Source organism: Gavia stellata, chromosome 1 (assembly GCF_030936135.1).
Source record: "Gavia stellata isolate bGavSte3 chromosome 1, bGavSte3.hap2, whole genome shotgun sequence".
Taxonomy (NCBI): domain Eukaryota; kingdom Metazoa; phylum Chordata; class Aves; order Gaviiformes; family Gaviidae; genus Gavia; species Gavia stellata.
Window position 1 is genome coordinate 14,442,885 of NC_082594.1, and position 21,505 is coordinate 14,464,389.

At 38.4% G+C, this 21,505-nt stretch overlaps 1 protein-coding gene across 1 annotated transcript in view; it reads left to right on the forward strand.

The window, feature by feature from the left end:
- Positions 1 to 225: 225 nt before the first annotated feature.
- CNTN5 (contactin 5) overlaps positions 226 to 21,505 on the forward strand; it is a 295,846-nt gene continuing 274,566 nt past the window's right edge. Inside the window, exons 1-2 of the mRNA XM_059824823.1 lie at positions 226 to 324; positions 16,843 to 17,083. Coding sequence (XP_059680806.1) covers positions 226 to 324; positions 16,843 to 17,083 — 340 coding nt within the window. The remainder of the gene's footprint in view (positions 325 to 16,842; positions 17,084 to 21,505) is intronic.

The window sequence follows — 21,505 nt, forward strand, 5'->3', positions numbered from 1 at the left end:
ATGGAGAGGTTCAGCCAGAACACTGTAACTGATAAGAAGCAAAACAAGATCATCATGGGTCTCATGGGAAAGAGCAAACCTATGGGATGTTTGAGGGAGATTGGAGATACAGCTGTTACAAGATGTTTCTGAGAAGGGCCAAATGAAGAGAACAGAAGGGATGGAGGTACGTCAGGGAGGAAAAACCTGGGAAAATAGAGAGGACAGGAGATAATGCCAGGGATCATGGCTGGTAGACGAGGAGAGATCAGTGGATATTGTCTACCTGCACTTCAGGAAGCATTTGACACTGTTCCACAAGATCCTCCTACACAAGCTGTTGATGTATGGGCTGGTGTCATGGTTTAGTCCCAACCGGCAACTAATCACCACACAGCCGCTCTCTCACTCCCCTTCCTCAGCTGGACAGGAGAGAGAAAATATGATGAAAGGCTCGCAGGTCGAGACTAGGACACAGGGAGATCACTCACCAATTACCACCATGGGCAAAATAGACTTGACTTGGGGAAAATAGTTTAATTTATCACCAATCAAAATCAGAGTAGGATAATGAGAAATAAAACCAAATCTTAAAAAAAACACCTTCCCCCCACCCCTCCCTTCTTCCCGGGCTCAACTTCACTCCCGATTTTCTCTACCTCTTCCCCCCGAGCGGTGCAGGGGGATGGGGAATGGGGGTTGCGATCAGTTCATCACACATCATTTCTGCCACTCCTTCCTCCTCACACTCTTCCCCTGCTCCAGCGTGGGGTCCCTCCCACAGGAGACAGTTCTCCACAAACTTCTTCAACTTGGGTCCTTCTCACGGGCTGAGATTCTTCACAAACTGCTCCAGCATGGGTCCTTTCCACGGAGTGCAGTCCTTCAGGAACAGAGTGCTCCAGCGTGGGTCCCCCACAGGGTCACAAGTCCTACCAGCAAATCTGCTCCAGCGTGGGCTCCTCTCTCCACGGCTCCACAGGTCCTGCCAGGACCCTGCTCCAGCGTGGGCTTACCACAGGATCACAGCCTCCTTCGGGCATCCACCTGCTCCGGCGTGGGGTTCTCCATGGGCTGCAGGTGGAATATCTGCTCCACCGTGGACCTCCATGGGTGCAGGGGCACAGCCTGCCTCACCATGGTCTTCACCAGGGGCTGCAGGGGAATCTCTGCTCCGGCACCTGGACCACCTCCTCCCCCTCCTTCACTGACCTTGGTGTCTGCAGAGTTATTTCTCTCACATATTCTCACTCCTCTCTTCTCTGGCTGCCGTTTACCAGTTTTTTTCCCCCCCTTCTTACATATGTTATCCCAGAGGCGCTACCACTGTTGCTGATGGGCTCAGCCTTGGCCAGTGGCAGATCCGTCTTGGAGCCGGCTGGCATTGGCTCTATCAGACATAGGGGAAGTTTCTAGCAGCTTCTCACAGAAGCCACCCCTGTAGCCCCCCCCCGCTACCAAAACGTTGCCACACAAACCCAATACAGCTGGATGAGCAGACAGTGAGTTGGGTTGAAAACCGACTGAATGGCCGGGCCCAGAGGGTGGTGATCAATAGCGCTAAGTCTAGTTGGAGGCCAGTAACTATCATTGTATCATCAAGGGTCAAGACTGGGTCCAGGCCTGTTTTACATCTTCATTAATGGTCTGGATGATGGGGCAGAGTGTACCCTCAGCAAGTTTGCAGATGACACAAAACAAGGAGGAGTGGCTGATAATGCCAGAGGATCACAGAATCACAGAATCACTAAGGTTGGAAAAGACTTGTAAGATCATCAAGTCCAGCCGTCATGCTGCCACCCAGAGGGACCTGGGTAGGCTGGAGAAATGGGCTGACAGGAACCTCATGAAGTTCAACAGGGGAAGCGCAAAGTCCTTCACTTGTGGAGGAACAACCCCAGGCACCAGTATATGTTAGGGGCCACCTAGCTGGAAAGCAGCTAATATTAATTAAGCAGCTAATTAAGCTTCTAATATTAATTAATGTTACTACCAAAGTGAAAAACTACTTTCTGCCCTATGTTAAATCCCATTACACAAAACACTGACGCTTTTGATCTTTGACAACAAAGATTTCTGTACACGTGTTTATTCTAGGATTAAGTTTCAATGTCTATCTGAATATTCATACTAAAGTCTCAGAAGATCTGAGAAATGTAGGCTTTCAGTTAAGGTTCCATTACACTATATGATAGGGGGCACCCAGCTGGAAAGCAGCTTGGAGGAAAAGCACCTGAGGGTCCTGGTGGACACCAGGTTGAACATGAGCCAGCAATGGGCCCTTACCACAAAGTTGGCCAATGGTATCCTGGGCTGCACTAGGCAAAGCACTGCTAGCAGCTGGAGGGAGGTGACCCTTCCCTTCTGCTCAGCACTGGTGAGGCCACAGCTGTAGGACTGTGTCCAGTTCTGGGCTCCCCAGGACAAGAGAGACATGGACATATTGTAGAGAAGGGCCTATGAAGGGCCACAAAGATGATGAAGGGACTGGAGCATCTCTCCTATGCGGAAAGGCTGAGAGAGCTGGAACTGTTCAGCCTGGAGAAGAGAAGGCTCAGGGGAATCTTACCAATGTCTATAAATACCTGAAGGAAGGGTGCAAAGAGGACGGAGCCAGGCTCTCTTCAGTGGTGCCCAGTGGCAGGACCAGAGGCAATGGGCACAAACTGAAACACAGGAGGTTTCCTCTGAACATCAGAAAACACGTTTTTACTGTGAGGGTGACCAAGGACAGGGTCCGCAGAGTCTCCCTCCTTGGAGACATTGAAAAGCCATCTGGACACAGTCCTGGCCGACCACCTGTAAGTGGCACTGCTGTAGAAGACCAGATGACCTCCAGAGGTCCCTTCCAACATAAACCATTCTGTGATTCTGTGATAAAACGGGTAGCTGGGTACAGATAAGCTGCTGCTCAGTACACTCATCTTGCCCTGCCCTGCCCCTGCTTGTCTCATCCTGTATTGCCTTCCCATTAAACTGCGTTCCAGACTGTTTTCTAAGGTGAAGGTAACATCTGTTCTGCTAGTGGATAGGTGGTGCCCGGAAAGGTACTGCCCTGTTTGTGTTGATCCACTGATGGTCAGTGTTGACTCTGTAGTTTGTATGTGTGTGTTTGTCTGTACTGGGGATAAATGCTCAGCCTTGCTAGTGCCTGGACCTGCTGTCACAGGACCATAGCATCCTGGTTCCAGGGGACTGGGACAGAGAAATCCCCTGATTACCAAACCCAATATATACAGCAGCACTTTAAGATGAGACTCTGTGTGCTTAAATAATATTTTAAAAATGAGACTAAATCCTGGATGTCTATACTCCTTTAAAAATCTTATCAAGTATTTTAAAGTATTATTTTAGTTTATAGTCAATTTTCTGCTCTTTCTTACCTGTAGTAATTAATCAAACTTCGAAAGTTATCTCTCTGCATGCAAACAGAACCATAAATATTGCCTTAATATTTCATCTTGTCATAACTTAAAGTCCTTTTTCTCACCTTTATATGACATCATTTTGCCAAAGTTAGGTCTTTTCAGACTGTAGCTTTTACAAGCATTTGATGGAAGCACTGTTTAGGACTAGTTTGCTGAAGTTCTAAGTGAGATAAACTTCGATAATTTGATTTTTTTGTCCCAAATCCACAAAATCTATTGCTGAACTTGAAAATTAAAATCATCATGTTTCTAAAGTTTAGTGAACCACTAGGTAGCTCCCTATTAAACTGCACTTTTTGCTTTGTCTGGTTAACAAAACAGTTGTGTTAGGGAATTAGCTCAGCGCTCCTATTATTATTTTTAAACAATTTGCACGTTGTTGGAGGTCAGCTGTACAGCCCCTATTTTTTCCATTATAAAGGACTGTATGAACAGTCTGTGTCCTTCAAGGAGCTGCTAGGCTGTGTCTATAGCTGCATCCTTTTAATGGCTTTCCTTTGAATTTGCAAATATTTCATTGAAGGTGCCAGAATAGGCCACCACCAGAATAGGCTTATAGTTGGAAATGCACACAAGCAGGCACCAGATCTTGTGGTTAAAAATGACTATTAACACAGAGGAGAAGAATTAAGAATCACCTGAAAAAACTGTGGAATATTAAGGATTCAGTACAACAAAGTTTTTTCCAGTTTAGGAAAATATTGTGCAGATGTGTTTGTGTTACGGATTTAGCCTATGCGAATACAAATCCCTGCACACTGCACTCTGATTTATTTCATTGCAAAGACCGGAAGAATTTTGAATGTTTTGAAAGGTTTGTGTGTTCACCTCTATTAGTACATCTCAGACAAAGAACACAAGAGACAAGCTTTGGCGTGCACCTTTTCATGGAACTGTTTTTTCCATGCAGGAAGACAGTGGAATAATGTCCATCATAACAAGGCTTTTTTTTTTAATTTGCTTTATTATTTTTGAAAACACTTCAGAAGCAAGATAAAATCTTACCCCCCTTAACAGTTTGTAGACTTGTGTGCCACTTTAAATACTCAAAAATGCTTAACAAGTGCTTTGCCAGTGTATTTGTGCAGAGCACGAGAACAAATTTCACTCTGTGTGTGTAAGGGTTGTTTAATTGCTAGTAATAGCTGTTTACACTGACAATACTCCCAGTGATTAATTCATAGGATACCTAAGGGAAGACTAAGCCATATAAAGGTCTTAAAGATGCAAGTCAAGGTGGAGAGTCCACTGTAAAATATTTAGCAAACACTAAAGCAAACCACAGAGAACTAGAGAAGGACCCAAGGGTAGGGAAGAACACATCAGCTGCCTCAAAAATAAATAAATGCTTTGAACCAGGAGATAGATATTTTAAAGGGGATGAAAGACTATCTGCTTCCACTGGACACAAACCCACGCCTAACTGGGATAATATGTAAGGATGTGTATCACAGGGAACAAAAAAACTTACATTATCCTAGGCCACCTTTAATCAACTTTGCAATTTAATGAAAGCTTTAGTTTAGCTGTGAATCATAAATGTCTCTGTGCTAATCAAAAGCTTATCCACAAATTTCGATGTCAAAGTAAAATCAATCCTTCTCAAAACCTAAATGTTAATTGACAAACTTTTAGTGCATTATTTTATTATTTTAATTAAGCACTGTTAGACTTTCTTACTCTTGCACTCATTGCATTGAATGTTAATTTGATCTCTGTTTATTTGCACAGCTTCCAAACCGTGGACCTTCCCTTATAATAAAAGGAAATTTTGCAAAATTCTTTAAACAAGTCATGCACTGTACAGCTGTTACGTCTCCAAATTAATCTTAATTTGTAGATTACATAAACCTGTCAAATTCTGGTTTTGCTGTCTTATTAATACATGATCTCTTCTCAGAAAGCTATATGCATCTTTCCTTACTTCAGGAAACCCTTATAACTTTATTGTCCCTGGTACTTCCATACTTTGATGAAAAATGCCACAGATTCTTTCACCCAAAGATGAAAACATGTCTACACTTGTTACGATGTTTAAAAAGTAATAATATGCTTTTAAAATTATTTCCAGCAGTTTCTCTTAAATAAGTGGCTAATTTCTCTTAACTTTCAGTTTCTTCTGTCCAGGTAGGTTTGAAGACAGGGAAGCTGTTTGAATAGTGAATTGTGCCTATGCCTCGATGAAAGCTCTGCCTGGTGATGTGAGCCTGAAGCAATAGCCTCCTTTCTTTTCAAATAAACACAGTTTTCATTCATATACATATACTCTAATAACTTTTTTTTTCAGTATTTTGTTAGTAAATATGCATTTTAATGGTAAAGATCATAGGCTGATTTGTGCTTCTGTTTATAACTTATAAACCACAGGAGTCATCGGTCAGGCTTGGACCCAGCTCCCCCATCCTGCCCCCCCAGCCTGGCAGGACTCCTCATGGGTGACCTGAATCCCCCCCTCCAGCCTCAAGCCTCTTGTGCAATGTCCCAATATCAGTCCCTGTCCCTGCCCTGGGTCTGTGTCCCTTAAAATAGCCCTGTGCCGACCCAGAGCAAGTAAACCACTCCACAGCAGGTCCTTGCTGAGGTCTCCACAGGGCGTGAGGCACTCCTTGCTGGGAAAGCAGGCTGCTGTCAGGGCCTTTGAGGTCTCTGCTAGGCTTGAGTGATGCTGCTCGCCCTCCCCAGTGTTTCCTCCCACCTTGCCCATAGCCCAGGGCCCCATTTCAGCCGAATCCCTGCCCCAGTTACACCACAGGACACCAGTCTGGAGTCAATGCTGCTTCTCTTGGGATGTGATCCATGGCTACCGGGGGTCCTGTTTTACTGACAAGTAGAAGTGCAAGCAAATACGCATAGTTCTTGCTAGCAAGGTTATTGTGTAAAATAGACCAAAGAAGTTTGATGAGCACACGAGAAAATACGAAGCAGTAACAACCCTTACACCAGTTATCCTGCTGGCCTGGATGCACTGGCATCACCAAAAAAAGCGAGTTTTCAGGTGTAGTTTTGGGGGAATATGATAGGATATTTATGGGAAGCTAATTCCTTGTTTGAAGGACATAGGAGAAAGCACAGGTGTGGCTTTTGAAAGCAACATCTGGTAGCTTTAAGGCAGTACCAGAGCTTGTGTTTGAGCAGCAGCAGACAAACTGTTATTTTCAAGTTAGTTCAGGATGTGTTTCAAAACTTTTCTGAAAAGTGAGCAACATCCTAGATTATGTTTTTCTGGCCAAGGAACTATTTGGTCTCTTAAAAAACCCATTGTTTTACAAATGTAAACACATTTCCATTGCCAAGAAAATCAGCAGGTAGTTTCCTTCACACACTGATTATTAAGATTTTGACTGCTTCAATTCTCATGGTGGTGTTAATAATTTAATTGAGTGTTTTATAGTAACAAGTCAATCACAAATTTCTCCTTTGCTGTAGATTGATCTATTATTGTCCACCTAACATTGTTATGCATATTGTTGTAGGAAGGAAGGCTATAAATAAGGATTTCTATCCGTCTAATTCCTTTAATTGATTTGTGCTGAAATAGTTGACCTTTGTTACTTGGTTTTCCCTTCACATTCAGAATTGACAGCTCACTCTGATGATCACCAGCCATGGGGAAAATAAGTTAAGATTTCAATTAAAAGCATGAAGTATAGGCTAATCTATGGATCTCACATTAGTAATGCTCCATTCTTTCCTGCTGGAGAACACATGTCACGTTTGAGCTGAAAAACACTGTATGAGAAGTACCTGAAGTAGGACAATGAAGTATATCTAAAAATTGACAAACAAAAATGAGTTAGGAGTCTTAGGGCACTTCATCATATATGCCTACAAATTACACCTAATAAGTAGCACTACTCCTTCAGGACAAAGATCACAAGAGATGTAGAAGCAGCTAATTTCTACATTCTCTTTCTTGAGAGGCATGAGAATAGTGATGCCCTCAGCTATCTACACTGCCTGCTCTAAGCATTATTTTTCAGACAAAGCTGGCCTAAACCTCCTTTTTATTAAACAAACAGGCAGAAAAATTCCATACATTGATGAAGTGTCAGACACATCGGTGGTCTTAAAGAGTGCACAAAAAAGAAGTAATAAATATTGGAATACGCTAAATTATAAAGTTTTGTTGTTATTATATGGAGATACGTTTTCTTTCTACAAGTTCATGAGAAGAGTTTTCAAAGAACAGTTTTATATTTTTTACATCTGAAAAGCGCTTTTCATGAATTTGAAAAAGGTGCAAAGCGCTTACCGAACATAATCACTGTGTTTGAAGCTTATGCTATGGCAGAAACATACCCTAACTAGTTGCAATCTTTATATTAGCATGTTTTGAAAGAGAAAATATTAAGTGTTTTGAGAGAAAGAATATTACAATAATCTCAAAGCATTTTTCTTAGTTTAAAATTACTTTACTTTGGATGAATGTTCTTCCATAATTGGAATATATTATTACTTTTATTATTTTTGTTACTGCAGTCATAAGCATTCTGTAGCTGAACGTGTTCTATTTTAAAGTATATTTTGCTTGATCTGGTAGATGTTATATGTTGGATGCAAAGTGGGAATAATTGGGCGTATATTGAGTCATCTATTTGCTGCATTATGAGTATGAAGTGGAAGTAAGTTGGAAAATAGATTGTTTTTTCAGTAGCAAGGGAAACAATGACTAACTCTACAAAAGCATCTTTATATTATTCAAAATAATTCCTCATAAAAATTCATGACATTTAAATTAGCTTTAACAGTATACTATTGCAAAGATGCTGATTCATTTGTTAATAGCCGCTGGAAATATTCTTTACTATCTTTCAGTCAATGCTTTAAGTCTTCAAAGCACTTTCCCTTTGTTACTTTAAAGTAAAACAGAATATGTCCCTAATTATTTTTTTTCCATATCTGTCCATAGAATTCTATGTTCTCAAATTTACTGCCTTCTATTAGCAGATTTCTAAAAGAAAAGCAAATTCTATAAAGTGATAGGCTACTTTGGATTTTCAAAATAAATTATTGTGTATCTTCCTTGAACACTGGACTACTGAGAAGTTCAACAGAACAATTTTTGGATTGAAGGTTTATTTATTTTGGCCAAAATTCTGGCAAAAATCAGTTTTTTCCCCAAGGAAAGACCATCTTAAGGAGATGAATTTTTCTCCCTTTCCAATGTTATCAAATCTGTGGTGAAAAAGGTTGATGAAGACCACCAGCATATTTTCCTGGAGAACTTCCAGCTTCTGAATCATCCCCCATTGATGCTTGGGAAAGCAATTTAAATCTCTTGATCTTCACTCCTCTGCAGAACAACCGGATATTTGAGTAGAAAAGACACAAATGAAACTTGACTGATTTATGATGAGAGGACTAAGACTATGGACATCTGAACAAGTTGAAATGTTGACATCTCAGCTACTCACCTTTCCTTTCAAAGTCTGTGGCAAAAAATAGCCATTTACTGAGCATGCCCATTACATCACATGCCACGTTCCTCTTCACTACCTGTAAAGTGAGCCCAGCGTCACTAGCTCACATGTAGACATCCAGATTCCAGATGTTTAAAATTACATTCCCAGTGAAGGTTTCAGTCTTTGGTTTGGTTTTGATGGTTGTCTGCATATGTTGTTGCATTGCCTGTTGTTCTGAGTAATCATTAGGATATAATAGCATCTTTGAAATCTCTGACACAAAAATTAAACCATACACTGTGGGAAGTGTGCAGAGGAGGATCAGGTGCACTAACCAGTTCTTGAGAAAATGTGCTGGCTTCCACTTTTCTCTTTATTTTGTTCTGGGGTTTTTTTGTTACATTTAATCTCATTTCATCAGGAAAACATAATTTATTGACATTTTGCTGTGTTCTAGTAGTAATCCTAGTTCTCATATGGAGACACCCTGGATGGACACCTTATCAACACAGTTTCCTACTATTCTTGCATCTCTCTCTTAGGTTATTGCCAAGCTATGTGTCATTGAGCAGAGTCTAAAAGGAAGCTGATGTGCATGCACAGAACAAGACAAAAAATATATTTCTGTTCATAAAATTGAGTAGCAACAGTGATACAGTCCAGTTTACAGAATGAAGGCACATACTTTCATAAGCTTAGAAGACTGAACACTTCCACTGAAACAATTTAATTAAAAGTTACAATGAAAAAAACAGGTTAGCATTCTTAGTGACATTTGATTAAACATGCTAGCTAGCAAAAATATACAAATGAAGGTCACATTTGCAAGTATTATAAGATAGACTACATTTTAATTAGATAGTTGAGAAATGTCAATGAGTTAGTAGCTGACCAGGAGTCACTTAAAAAAAAAAAAGGAATGAAGGAAAACAAAACATCACCTCAAGAGTCAGAATCCTTTACTCTCCATAGATTTCAAACACTACAAAGAGAGTTTACAAATAAGTTTTGGGGATAGATTCAGTGAATTTGCCTTGTCATCTTTCGCTGTTTGAAGAAAGAATCTATTTTGGTCAAATTACATAATACCATTGTTGGAGCTATGTTGACATAGGTTGTGTCTTTTGAAACAAATCTGTCAGATAAAATATAACAGGATAGTATTTGTGGTTTATATTTGCACCCATGGATTGTACCTAAGGAATGTGTATAACCATGTGCCATCCTGTGGGAAAAGATCCCCTTTCTCTCAGAGTCAGCTTAGTTCTCCCACAGCACACATGAAATAAAGTTAAATTTAATCTGACATGGGTATTACAAATTATAGGAGTAAACTTCTTTCAAATGATCCTGAAATTCATATTTTTGCTTTTTCTAAAAGAAGAAAAACTCTGTAATCAGTAGAAAACAGTTTCTCTATTACCTGTGGCACTGTTTTTCCTCATTGTGTTGAATCTGACCAAAGAAAGGCTGAACAGCAGCATGTGCTGGAAATAATAAAAAATGCATGAATAATTTAATGAGTTGACACAGACTCATTAAAAAGTTACCAAAACTAATTCAATTCATAGTTTGTTGTTGGAAATCACATTTAAGAAAATGTGCACTTGGAATAAAAAAGTATAGTCTATCTTAAAACTGTCATACTGTTGTTAAGATGACTATAAATCTGGTAGTTCTAGTGCAAAGAACTACGAAGGCTAATCCAAGCCACTGCTTTTATTGTGTCTCGTTTCTAGTTGCTAATATCTTTGCCATTTGGGTCTATACATTCCTTATCTGTGTCTGCTTGCAGCTGAAAAGCCTTTGGATGTTTCATCCCAAATACTTAAGTTATTTCTAAGAATGAGGTTAGGGAAAATATAATTTCATTGTGAAGCTCAAGTGCAGCAGAGTTTTGAGAGCTACCCAGAGATCTTTGATGGAGTTTCTTAAGGATTTTAAGGGTAGACAGGTAAAGCTAAAAAACACAGTAGAGAGTAACATGTACTCTCCAGCAGTTTAACTATGTACTTAAATAATGGAAAATAAATTTATTCTCCCAATTCTCAGAAATCTAATCCAAACCAAATTAAAGGAATAATTTTATTTTAAATAGTACGCCAATAAAAATATATTCTAATTAAGCCACTGCAGCTTGGCAGTTCAGAAGTCTAAGTCTCTGGAGATGAATGTTTGGATTAGGAAGTGGGTTTTGTTTTCAGGTAAGCATGATTTCTGCTCTAGTTGTCAGTAATGATCACAGGCTACAGGCTTTCAGTAAACAAAACAAGAAATATTTGCTTATGTATAATTTATTAACCATTTCCAGTTATGTCTTACAAGAGAAACTTTACTCAGATACAGCATCCCCACAGGCATGACAGAGCAACGAGTATCAGGGTGAAATTTCACACTGATCACTAATTCCAGCCAAACAAAACAATTATACCATAACAGGTCGGAAACCAGCTTGCGTAATAGTGCCATTACTGCAGGACCTTTTCACCATGTAGAGTGAGTTTTGTAGCCTTCCATTCTCTTTCTTCCCATGGTACTTTCAGTTCATGCCATCTGAGATCATGTTGATTCTTCTGTTCTTTCAAGCCCTGTGTTCCCCATTCAACTAGATAACAAAGAATTTTAAAATATTTTTTTCTGTTTAAGTGGGAAAAGAATTACAGCCTTCTTGACTTGATGAGGCAGCACAGAACAAGTCCATTTTACCAAGGTGCCTACACATATTATTTCAGCAGAAAGAAGTTGTCAAAACTACTTCAGGGTTGTTGAATCCTATTTACTGGAGTAGCATATTGTCTTATGTATGCAAAAAGCCAGGAGAGCTACAGCCTAAAAATGAGAAATATGACATTAGCAAAAACTGCACTTTGATTCAAACTTCTGCAGAAAGCGAGGCTGCATACAGCTGGAGATTTCACTATGGCTTTTATTTACTTTTGTCTAGCAACATGGTATGTTGGCAAAACTTAGGCAGTCTGGAGCAAGTCTCGCTATCGTACTTTCTCCTTTTCCAGTCCTACTTACTGCTTAGCCCTCCGCATTTGTCTGGCTCCTGCAATCCTCAAACCTCCTTCCCCTTCAGATGCCTTCCTCTGCCTGGAAGCTGTTCCAGGCACTCGCCCTAATGACATAACATCTGATCCCGAACTAATTGGGTCAGGAGTACTTGTTAGCTCAAACTTACCAGGAACAGTAGTATGCCGCGTCTCGTAAGTTGGCATGCCCTTCCAATTAAACAGAGTAAAAAGGAAAAATATTCCATACTACAGTTTTGAAAGGATTAGTGGTTATTTTGCTCTCCTGTGTGTGGATAATCTGCAATTTGGCCTGTTGGTAAATGAATTAAGTGTAATGGAGGCTTGTGCTGGTTTTGGCTGGAATAGAGTTAATTTTCTTCATGGTGGCTAGTATGGGGCCATGTTGTGGATTTGTGCTGAAAACAGTGTTGATACACAGGGATGTTTTAGTGACTGCTGAGCAGTGCTTACACAGAGTCAAGGCCTTTTCTGCTTCTCACACCACCCCACCAGCGAGTGGGCTGGGGGTGCACAAGGGGTTGGGAGGGGACACAGCCGGGACAGCTGACCCCAACTGACCAAAGGGATATTCCATACCATATGATGTCATGCTCAGTATATAAACTAGGGGGAAAGCTGGCCGGGGGACTGCTGCTTGGGCTGGGCATCGGTTGGAGGGTGGTGAGCAATTGTTTTCATTTACATCACTTGCTTTTCTTGTTTTTTGTTGTTGTTGTTATTTTCTTTTTCATTACGATTTTTATTATTATTAACATTATTATTACTATTTTATCTTATTTCATTTCACTTACTAAACTGTTCTTATCTCAACCCACGAGCTTTCTCACTTTTGCTTCTCCGATTCTCTCCCCCGTCCCACTGGGGCAGAGGGGGAGTGAGTGAGTGGCTGTGTGGTGCTTAGTTGCCAGCTGGGCTTAAACCACAACAAGGATACAATTTTTGTTGTGTATGTTTATAACTTTATATATACGTGCTACTTTTTGTTTTTCTTGTGTGCCTGGGCAGCAGGGAGGAAGGCTGCTTGTTTATCTTGTTTGCTGGGTGATAGATCTGGCAGAACCCGGTAGAAGGATGCTCCTCTCCTGTGAGCAAGATCATCTGAGAGACTTTTATGGAAGCAGGTGGAGTTGGCAGAATCACAGAATCACAGAATCACTGAGGTTGGAAAAGACCTGTAAGATCATCAAGTCCAACCAAAAAAAAAAAAAAAAAAAAACCCAACAACAACAACAAACCACAACACACCAAAACCAACCCACCCAACACCACACAGCACCATGCCCATCAAGCTACATCCCACAATGCCACATCCACACGCTCCTTGAATACCTCCAGGGAGGGTGACTCTACCACCTCCCTGGGCAGCCTATTCCAATGTTTCACTACTCTCTCAGTAAAGAACTTTTTCCTAATATCTAGCCTGAACCTCCCCTGGCGCAACTTGAGGCCATTTCCTCTAGTCCTTGGCCTTGAGGCCATTTTTCTCTAGTCTAGAGAATGAGAGGCACAGTAAGGAGAAGAGCTATGTGGCAGACTTGCTAGAGGAGTAGCGGCCTGGCTGCATTTTATTCTCAGTGTGTCATTGAACTGAAAAATTTAATATTGAAAACAAAAGGAATAACTACAAAATAATATGTTTATGTAGAAACATGCAGAGTTGTGTGCTTGCTCCAGCCACCTTCCAAGCTGACAATACAGGGCAAGAGCAATACAGAAGCTATATTAAATGATCTATCTAAGAATAAGGATTATTAGTGTTAGTATTCAATTTCTGATTGGTAATCTCCATTTCTTTGCAAAAGAAGCAATAGACAGCTCAGACTCTCTAACTTGAACAGGAAGCCTCTCTGTCTACCCATCAAAGAAGACTGTTTCATAATTTTCCAAATGAAATCACATAGGAATAATTATTTGAATCTTCTCAAGCTGGAACAGCTGATATACTCAGGAACATCATCTAAGGAACTGTCTTCTGTTGTCAGCAAATGGACTACATAGTTTAAAAGAAAGTCTTCAGACATTAGAGTTCTACTACTGATATATGTATGGCATATAGTACATTTAACAGCCTAATAATACCACATTTCAGTCACACAAAGTATGTGTCATTTGCTGAAAAAGCACTGACATAAGTTTTTCCCAAATCCATGTCCTTTGCCATAGGGCAAATAGCATAGAGCTAAAATACCATTCTGAAAATAGAAAAGTGCCTGTATCTGCAGAAAATACTCAAGGAACAGTATATTCATTATAAATGTGATTGCAATCATGTTTCCTTTGGAAATCTTATTAAGGTTTATTATGGTGTGTTGTAAAGTTTGGACCAAAGGCAGGTCTACATTTTTTTTATTATAAAGTAAAATTCCTTCCAGTGTGTGTTTCTTCTATGTCTATATGCACAGTGGAGGAATGTCTTCCCAACAGCAATCACACTTTTTTTTTTTCTTAAGCTGTAGAGATGGATCGTGTAGAACACAGTATATATCTCTCTTAAAAGTATGTAACAGTTTACTTATGTATAAAAATATACACAGGAATAGTTCTGTGACACCACACTTTTTAATTTAGCATTTTCTTTTTGTTTTATTGTCCGTTTCACATAGATTTCAGATCATTTGTTCACCTTGGGTTAGAAGCAGAAGGATACATGTGTATTTAAAAGACAGAGAGATGTGGTGTCTTTTCAAAGCAAGAGTCCTTTGCATGGTGCCTTGCATCCTTGTTACCAGCTACCGTCTGGCCACATCCCAGCTCCATGTGAGAAAACCAAGACTGTGTCCCAATCTGCCCATTTCCAGATTTCCTGCAGCATTTCCAGGGAGGGTATCAGCACACCTGGGGGTATCAGAGGATCTGAGCTGTGAGGATCTGAGGAGCTCTGCAGTGCCCAATGCCCACTTACAGTACAACTAATTAGCTATCCTGCCACCAGAACTGCTACGTTCACCACTGAGCATTTCCATCCTCTGATGTAGACTGTGTTAGAGAGAGTTTTGTCCTTTTCCTTTATGTCCATATTCTCCAGGGAACATCTTTCTTCTCTGCTCACGAGGAAGATGTCCGTTCTGCATTAAGCATTTAATGTGATAAGTTTAAACATGGACATTTCTACTGCAGCTCATTTGCCTAAAATAATTTATATTTGTAAGGCCAAAAATATTTTTGTTCATAAGATAAATTAGCATTTGGTGAGACCAAAATAAGTCAAAAATACAAAAATTTCTTCAAGAAACCCCAATGAGATTTTTGAGATTCTGACCTCAGGGAAATCAGAATAAAAATAAGTTATTTTAGTGGGGATAGATTTTAATATGAAATTTTTAAGATTTTTTTCAGTATTCCCCTGAAATTGGAAACCTTTTACTTTAAAAGAACTAAAATACATCAGTATTACAAAATGTTGAAGGAATGTATTGAAAAAGAATCAGAGATATTTTTTGTGAAATCACATTTATATTCCAATGAAAATGTTTCAAGAGGTCCTATAAGATATATTTTCATACAACATTTTAGTTTATCATGATGATGTTCTATTTCCCCTCTCTTTGTGGGCCAGAAAAGATGATATGAAGTATATGATATACAAAACAGCATGATGTACACTATAAATTAGACGGTTTGTGAGACCAGGATGAAAAACAACTTAAAGCGGAGTTGTCCTTATTTGTGCCTTTCCCATCTGATTGCCAAAACTTGTATTTAAATCAAAATTTTAAATGAGATACGGCATCATCAAATAACCTGTATATTTAGAGCTTGCCTAGATGAAAATGGTAATTTTAAAATACTGGTCATCTGCTTTTGCCAAATTCCAGCTTCTTCTAAAAGGTAGAAGAGGTGCAATTTTAACATCTGATCAGAGACAATAAATACTGTACTGAAATAACCTTTTCCTAAACCTGAAATACTCTAAGCATTGACCGTCACAATCTTCATAAAGTAAAATGCATATTTCTCTAATTTTAAACCATTTGAAATACAAAAAAGTCCAAACTATATTTATGCTAAAATATTTTTCCAAAAGCTCTCCAGCAAGGCCATGACCTGATATTTTAAAGAGATTTTATTTCATTTGAGTGTGCTGCTATTCAAAGCTTTTGAACTCTCATAGTTTTTCCTTCTTCATGTTATTCCAATGTGAAGAATGTCCAATTTATAAATATTTATCTTCAGTGGAGATGACAGAACAATAACCTTTTTTACTGCCAGCCACTTCCACTGTCCCCTAAAAAATCAGTTCCTTCATAGGCACTTGATAGGCAGTCTGACTCCCTTTGCTCATCTATATCAGTGTATTTTTAAATGTTCTTCTCACCTCCTTTGCCGCTCCCGAGTGATATTTTTAATCTATTATAAGATTATTATCTGTTATAATCTATTTTTTATCTATTATAAGATATTATATTATCTTATATTTGGCATTATACAGGGACCAAAATCTTGGGCACTATTTTTTATTTGTAGACAGTGAAATTTTAAGTGCAGGCAGAAGAGGCAAAAAAGGGAAGTTGCAGAGACAGAAAAGGAGATGACTTTGGCATGTGCATGTTTTTGGGAGAGATATTTGTGCATGTATGGGCTCTTGGGCTTTTTAGCTAGCCCACTTGGTTTGCAGAGTAGTGTTGAAATGAGCATATTTACCTTCAACCAGTGTTTCTGCACTGCATATAGGAAGTAATGTAAGGCTGTGAAGGAAAGAAGGTGGCTTGGCAGACACTTTTCTACTTAGGGTTATAGAAATAGAATTAAAAATATTGAAAACTCATATTATGGTAAGTAAGAAATTTAATAACCACCTGATTTTTATATTGTGTTGAAACTGCAGGGGAATTTTCTGTCTTAGAGCTCTATGCTGCTACCCAGTTCTGTCTAGAAGCTGAGTCCCTCGTGGAGTCCGAGGCGTCTCTGACACTCCTTTTACAGATAAAACTTTTTACTTTTCTACTGCATAAATAAATATCCTTTTGAAAAGTGATGGATTTTATCTTTATTCAGTGTTCACTTCTTGGGTTTTTTTCAGAATATTCAGAAGCTGTTCCTGGTCTCCCCACTTCATATGCTGCTATCCTCAGAATAAAATCTGGTAGTTCATCTTTAGCCTCATTTAATTCAAAGAACAGACCACGATTAAGCAGTCCTTCATTAGGAAGCGTATCTTCACCAGGCTGGAGAGGAGCTGCACATTATCACTCCCCAACAAACCTCTACCAGTTTTCAGAGGCCTTCAAACATGATGGTAAGTCTAATTTCCCTCTCTGAATCTTTGAAACATTTTTCAAAAGCAGTACACTGTTATCAGCTTAATTCAGTATTTCTCAGACATAATTTTGAATTTTATTAAACATCACAAAGTAGAAAAGGGCCTCTTTCCCTTTACATTCTTCAGATTAGCCTTAAAGTCACCAGTTAAAACATTCTTTCTTAAAGATTCCTATGCAAAATAGTTTTATACAGTTTTTGCTACATGAAAATAGCAAACTAGTGGTTTGAAATTCCATTACAGCAAAATTTCATCTACTCAACTAATGTCTGTATATTTGAAAAGCAAAGCAGTAAAATGTATATATTTTTTCTCTTTGGAATTTTTCTAACTTAATCATAAATGATAGTAATGTAAATCAAACATGAGTAGTAAATCTTATAAAACTACTTTTTCTCTAAATTACTTACTCTGTATAGTCAACTCTGTCATGCATGCACACATGCATGCATGGATAGACATACCAGTGTGATATGGTGCCATTTACCTTGCAATGCAGTAATTCATAGTAACAATAAGCATTTTCTCATATTTAGTTACATTTAAAGAAGCCACATTTCTAATACCATTTCTTTAGTGATAATATTTATCTGAATTACATTCAAAGAAAGATAGAAAGAAAAACAGAAAGAACGAAAAGGAGAAAGGAAGGAGAGGGAGGAGGAAGAGATTAGAGGATATTTAAACATAATAGTCTAAGGAAGTAACAGAGGAAAGAATTGTGATTGATACCCCACAGTTCAACAACATTCATGCATTACAATGACTGTGGTTACAGGATTATTGTTCCTCTCAGTGAAGTCTTTATTGGAAGACTTTATCTGGAAAATGCCATGCATGTATTGAAAGCTAGTGGTGTATACATGTGTTTTGGTGAACAGAAATGGCTTATATACAAGCATAAATATGTTCCCTGAATTAAAGCTGATCTAGAACACAAAGAATTTGAATCATGCAAGCAGATAAATTGTCTTTGACAGCATTTCTAGAACTGGGACAGGTTTCTGTATTTGTCCTTCCTCTGCAATATTCTTTGTAAGTGGTGACTCGACTAAACTCAGTTATTGCCCAGGTACCAGACACTGATAAGTCCTCCCAGGCAACCTGATATGTGCACGTGAAAATCAAAGTTCAGGATTAGAACCAGAGTGTATTATCCTGGTCTTCGACAGCATGAATGTCTAGAGACTGAAGGAGAAGAAATTGGTAGCCACAAGGCAAAAGAATACAAACTTTATGAATAATATAGTATAAGCCGGAACTATAAAGAATCTTCTCCCTGAATGACCCTGATTTTTCCATCGTGTTTTCTTGGGGAAAAAAAAAGAAAGCTAGCAAAAAGACAGCTTACTGTGTTTAAAATTCATGTGAAGTTTGACTGTTATGCTTAAATCCTTACTTTGAGAGGACTGAGAAAGTTTTATGCCCACCTCTTTCTAAGAAAATGAGTTATGGCATGGGGATCATCAGGGTAAGCATTCCATCACCTAAATCCTTGGCATTTCCAGGAGGTATGGTAGATCATACCTGATATAGGTGAGCAATCATGAGTCTTCTCAAAACATAGGTGCCATATTCCAACTCTGCAGTTGAGCTGCTTCTATTTTGCAGCAGGAAGTGAAGAACCACTGACTGGAGACAAAGTTTAAAAAGGGCCATAACTCGTAAGCCCCAAAGGAACAGAGCACTTGACTCAGAAGAGAGGGACTTCAACTCTTTCTTCCAAGGACTGCATTAAACAGTCCTAAGAGAGTTACTCCACCACTTACAGGTCTTTGTACATCCAGCTGTGTAGACTGTTGCAGAAACAGGTAAATCTGAGGCACCTGAGTAATATTTTTAAAGCCCTTGATTACCTGAAGCACCTGCATGTCACAAACACAGATATGAAACAGGACTTAGAAAACACCAGCATACTTCTGGTGTGGCAGGATTCAGGACTCCATGGCAGGAGACCAGGTAAGATATTTTGCATCAACCAAGAGGGCAAGAACACATCTGATATGGCAGCTGAATGCAACTTATTTTCTAAACCTCTCTCAGTTCTATTAATAACTTTATGTTTGAGATAATATCTTTGATATTTAGAAAACAGAAATAAGTTCACTACCTCAATCATCTGGCATGCCACTTACTTAAATTACTAAATTTCTTGATTTATATTTGGCCTCAAGGCTTTTTTTCTGTTTTTAGAGCTCTTGTAGGAAAGATATTTTAGTTATTATCTTCCTACAACTGCTATGTGATAAACAATAGAGTTAAGTGATTGTGTTTATTAGCCAGGGCCTCCTAAATGAGTAAATGCTACAGCACCTTGTGCTCATGTGTGGTCATGAGCAACCACTGCTAACAAGCGAGAGGACATTAATAAGAAGGGGGGAAACATATTTTATGTTATTATGATTGAGAACTTGCATAATTCAAATATCTAATATATGTCATACACTCAGGAGTCAGGTTTGCAATAAGAAGAAACCAAAATACTTTTATTAGCTGCCTAAATATGCAGGTTCTCAAGTGACTACTTAATTGATTTCCCAGCAGACATGCTCAGAGGCCTGACATGGCTTCTAATAAAGATCCTCTTATACTGACTTTTTGCCATTTAATTTGCACTCTCAATTCAGCATATGTTTCCTGATATCTCAAATTAAAAGGACTATGCTCTAGCTCACTGCTAAATTTAAACTATATGGAATTACTTGGCGTAAACATGCAGTTAAGGCAATACAGTCCTTTTCAAGCTGTGTATCAATGTGTAAAGTCATGACTAAAGAATGTGCATAGAAAGAGTGAATTATTCATAAAATACTCTTGAAGAATCATAAAACTGCAAACTCTTATACTTCCTTACTGTACCAAAAACTTTTGGAAATGCTGCAGTAGAGATAATTGAACTTAACCTTGAATAAAGACTCTTTTTATCCTTCCATCTTTGGTTTCATATCTTTGGTTTCATATCTTTTAGAAGAAAAGAAAGAACAGGGTCCAGTTCACAACTGAAAGTGTTGAATCAATGAACCTCAAGATGTGCAAGATCCGAATTTAATTTTTGTTGAATGAGAATTCCTGATTCCACACCATCTGCTAGATTCAGCATTTACCAGTCTGAATTAAAGACACAAACTACTAAAAAATTTTTCATTGCTAAAAAATATTGGGCAATATTAATTAATGTGGCATGCAGTTTAGATAGTATAAACTAAGTTTAGAACAGATGTTTGTTTCAGGCCACAGAACAGAGAAAGCATTTCGAAGCAACAGGAAAAACTTGTCCTATCTTGCCTAATAAGCAAATAAACATATCTGCTTCAGAAAAGATAAATCTGAAAATATGAGAAAATAATTTTATCTCCTTTGCAGTGTAAACTCAATCATGCATGTACTACTGTACACTGTTCCAGCATGCAGCATACTAGAATCAATGTACATACCTCAGGGGATCTGTATCTGCCTGAACTTACCTGACAAAAGGAAAGTCTCCTCAAAGTCTCTTGACTTTTCAGTTAACTGAAGCATAGTTTTAAGATTAAATGTTTTTTATAAATGCATGTGTGTATAAATATACATACATATATATGTGTGTGTGTGTCTGCTTCTATATATGCAAAATACTTATTGTAAATTCTAGCTACCTTTGTTAATGTTGAAATCTGTTACAGGCAGATATAATCACTGGAAGATATTTTGCTGTGATGAATTAGTGGGTTTTTTCTTCTTCATTATATTAAAGGAAATTTTATATTTTAACAGATTATAGGGATATTATAAAGGATAGTCATTCTTTATTTCTTATGTGTTAAGTGAAAGGTTATATTATAAAACCTGATTGTAAAATCAATATTAGCAGTGAAGTTAATACATTTTTTCAGTGTTTAAGCTGAAAAAAGGAGGGTTTCTAGCTTTTAGCTGAAGAAAGCAATATGTTTTCTTTCAAAGCAGGGTGAATATTTATACATCTAAAATGTTTTCTGAATATACCGAACAGGTTAAACTGTCTGTTTCTGTGGTAACAAAGGTTAATCAGATGATCCTTTAGAATCATCACCTCAAGCACATACAACAAACACAAACTAAAAACAAACCAGGAAAGCAAGAAATTCAAAAGTCAGTTTGATAAAGAGTAGCACTAAAACCTGATCCACTTTTACCAAAAAGTGTCCTTCACTTTGTAGGACCAATTTGAAATGAAACACCTCTGTTTTATTTTAATAAATTCTGATGATATGCACATTTCAGCAACATACATAGCCTTATCAGCAGCTTCTGCAACTTTCTTAATGTACCCTGAAGATATTAACACGCAGGACTGACAGATCATTGGGATATGGTCTGGTCCATGATATGTTCAAGTAGGTACTTTTCTGGGCAGGGTATGTATACAGAGTCCAATGTGTA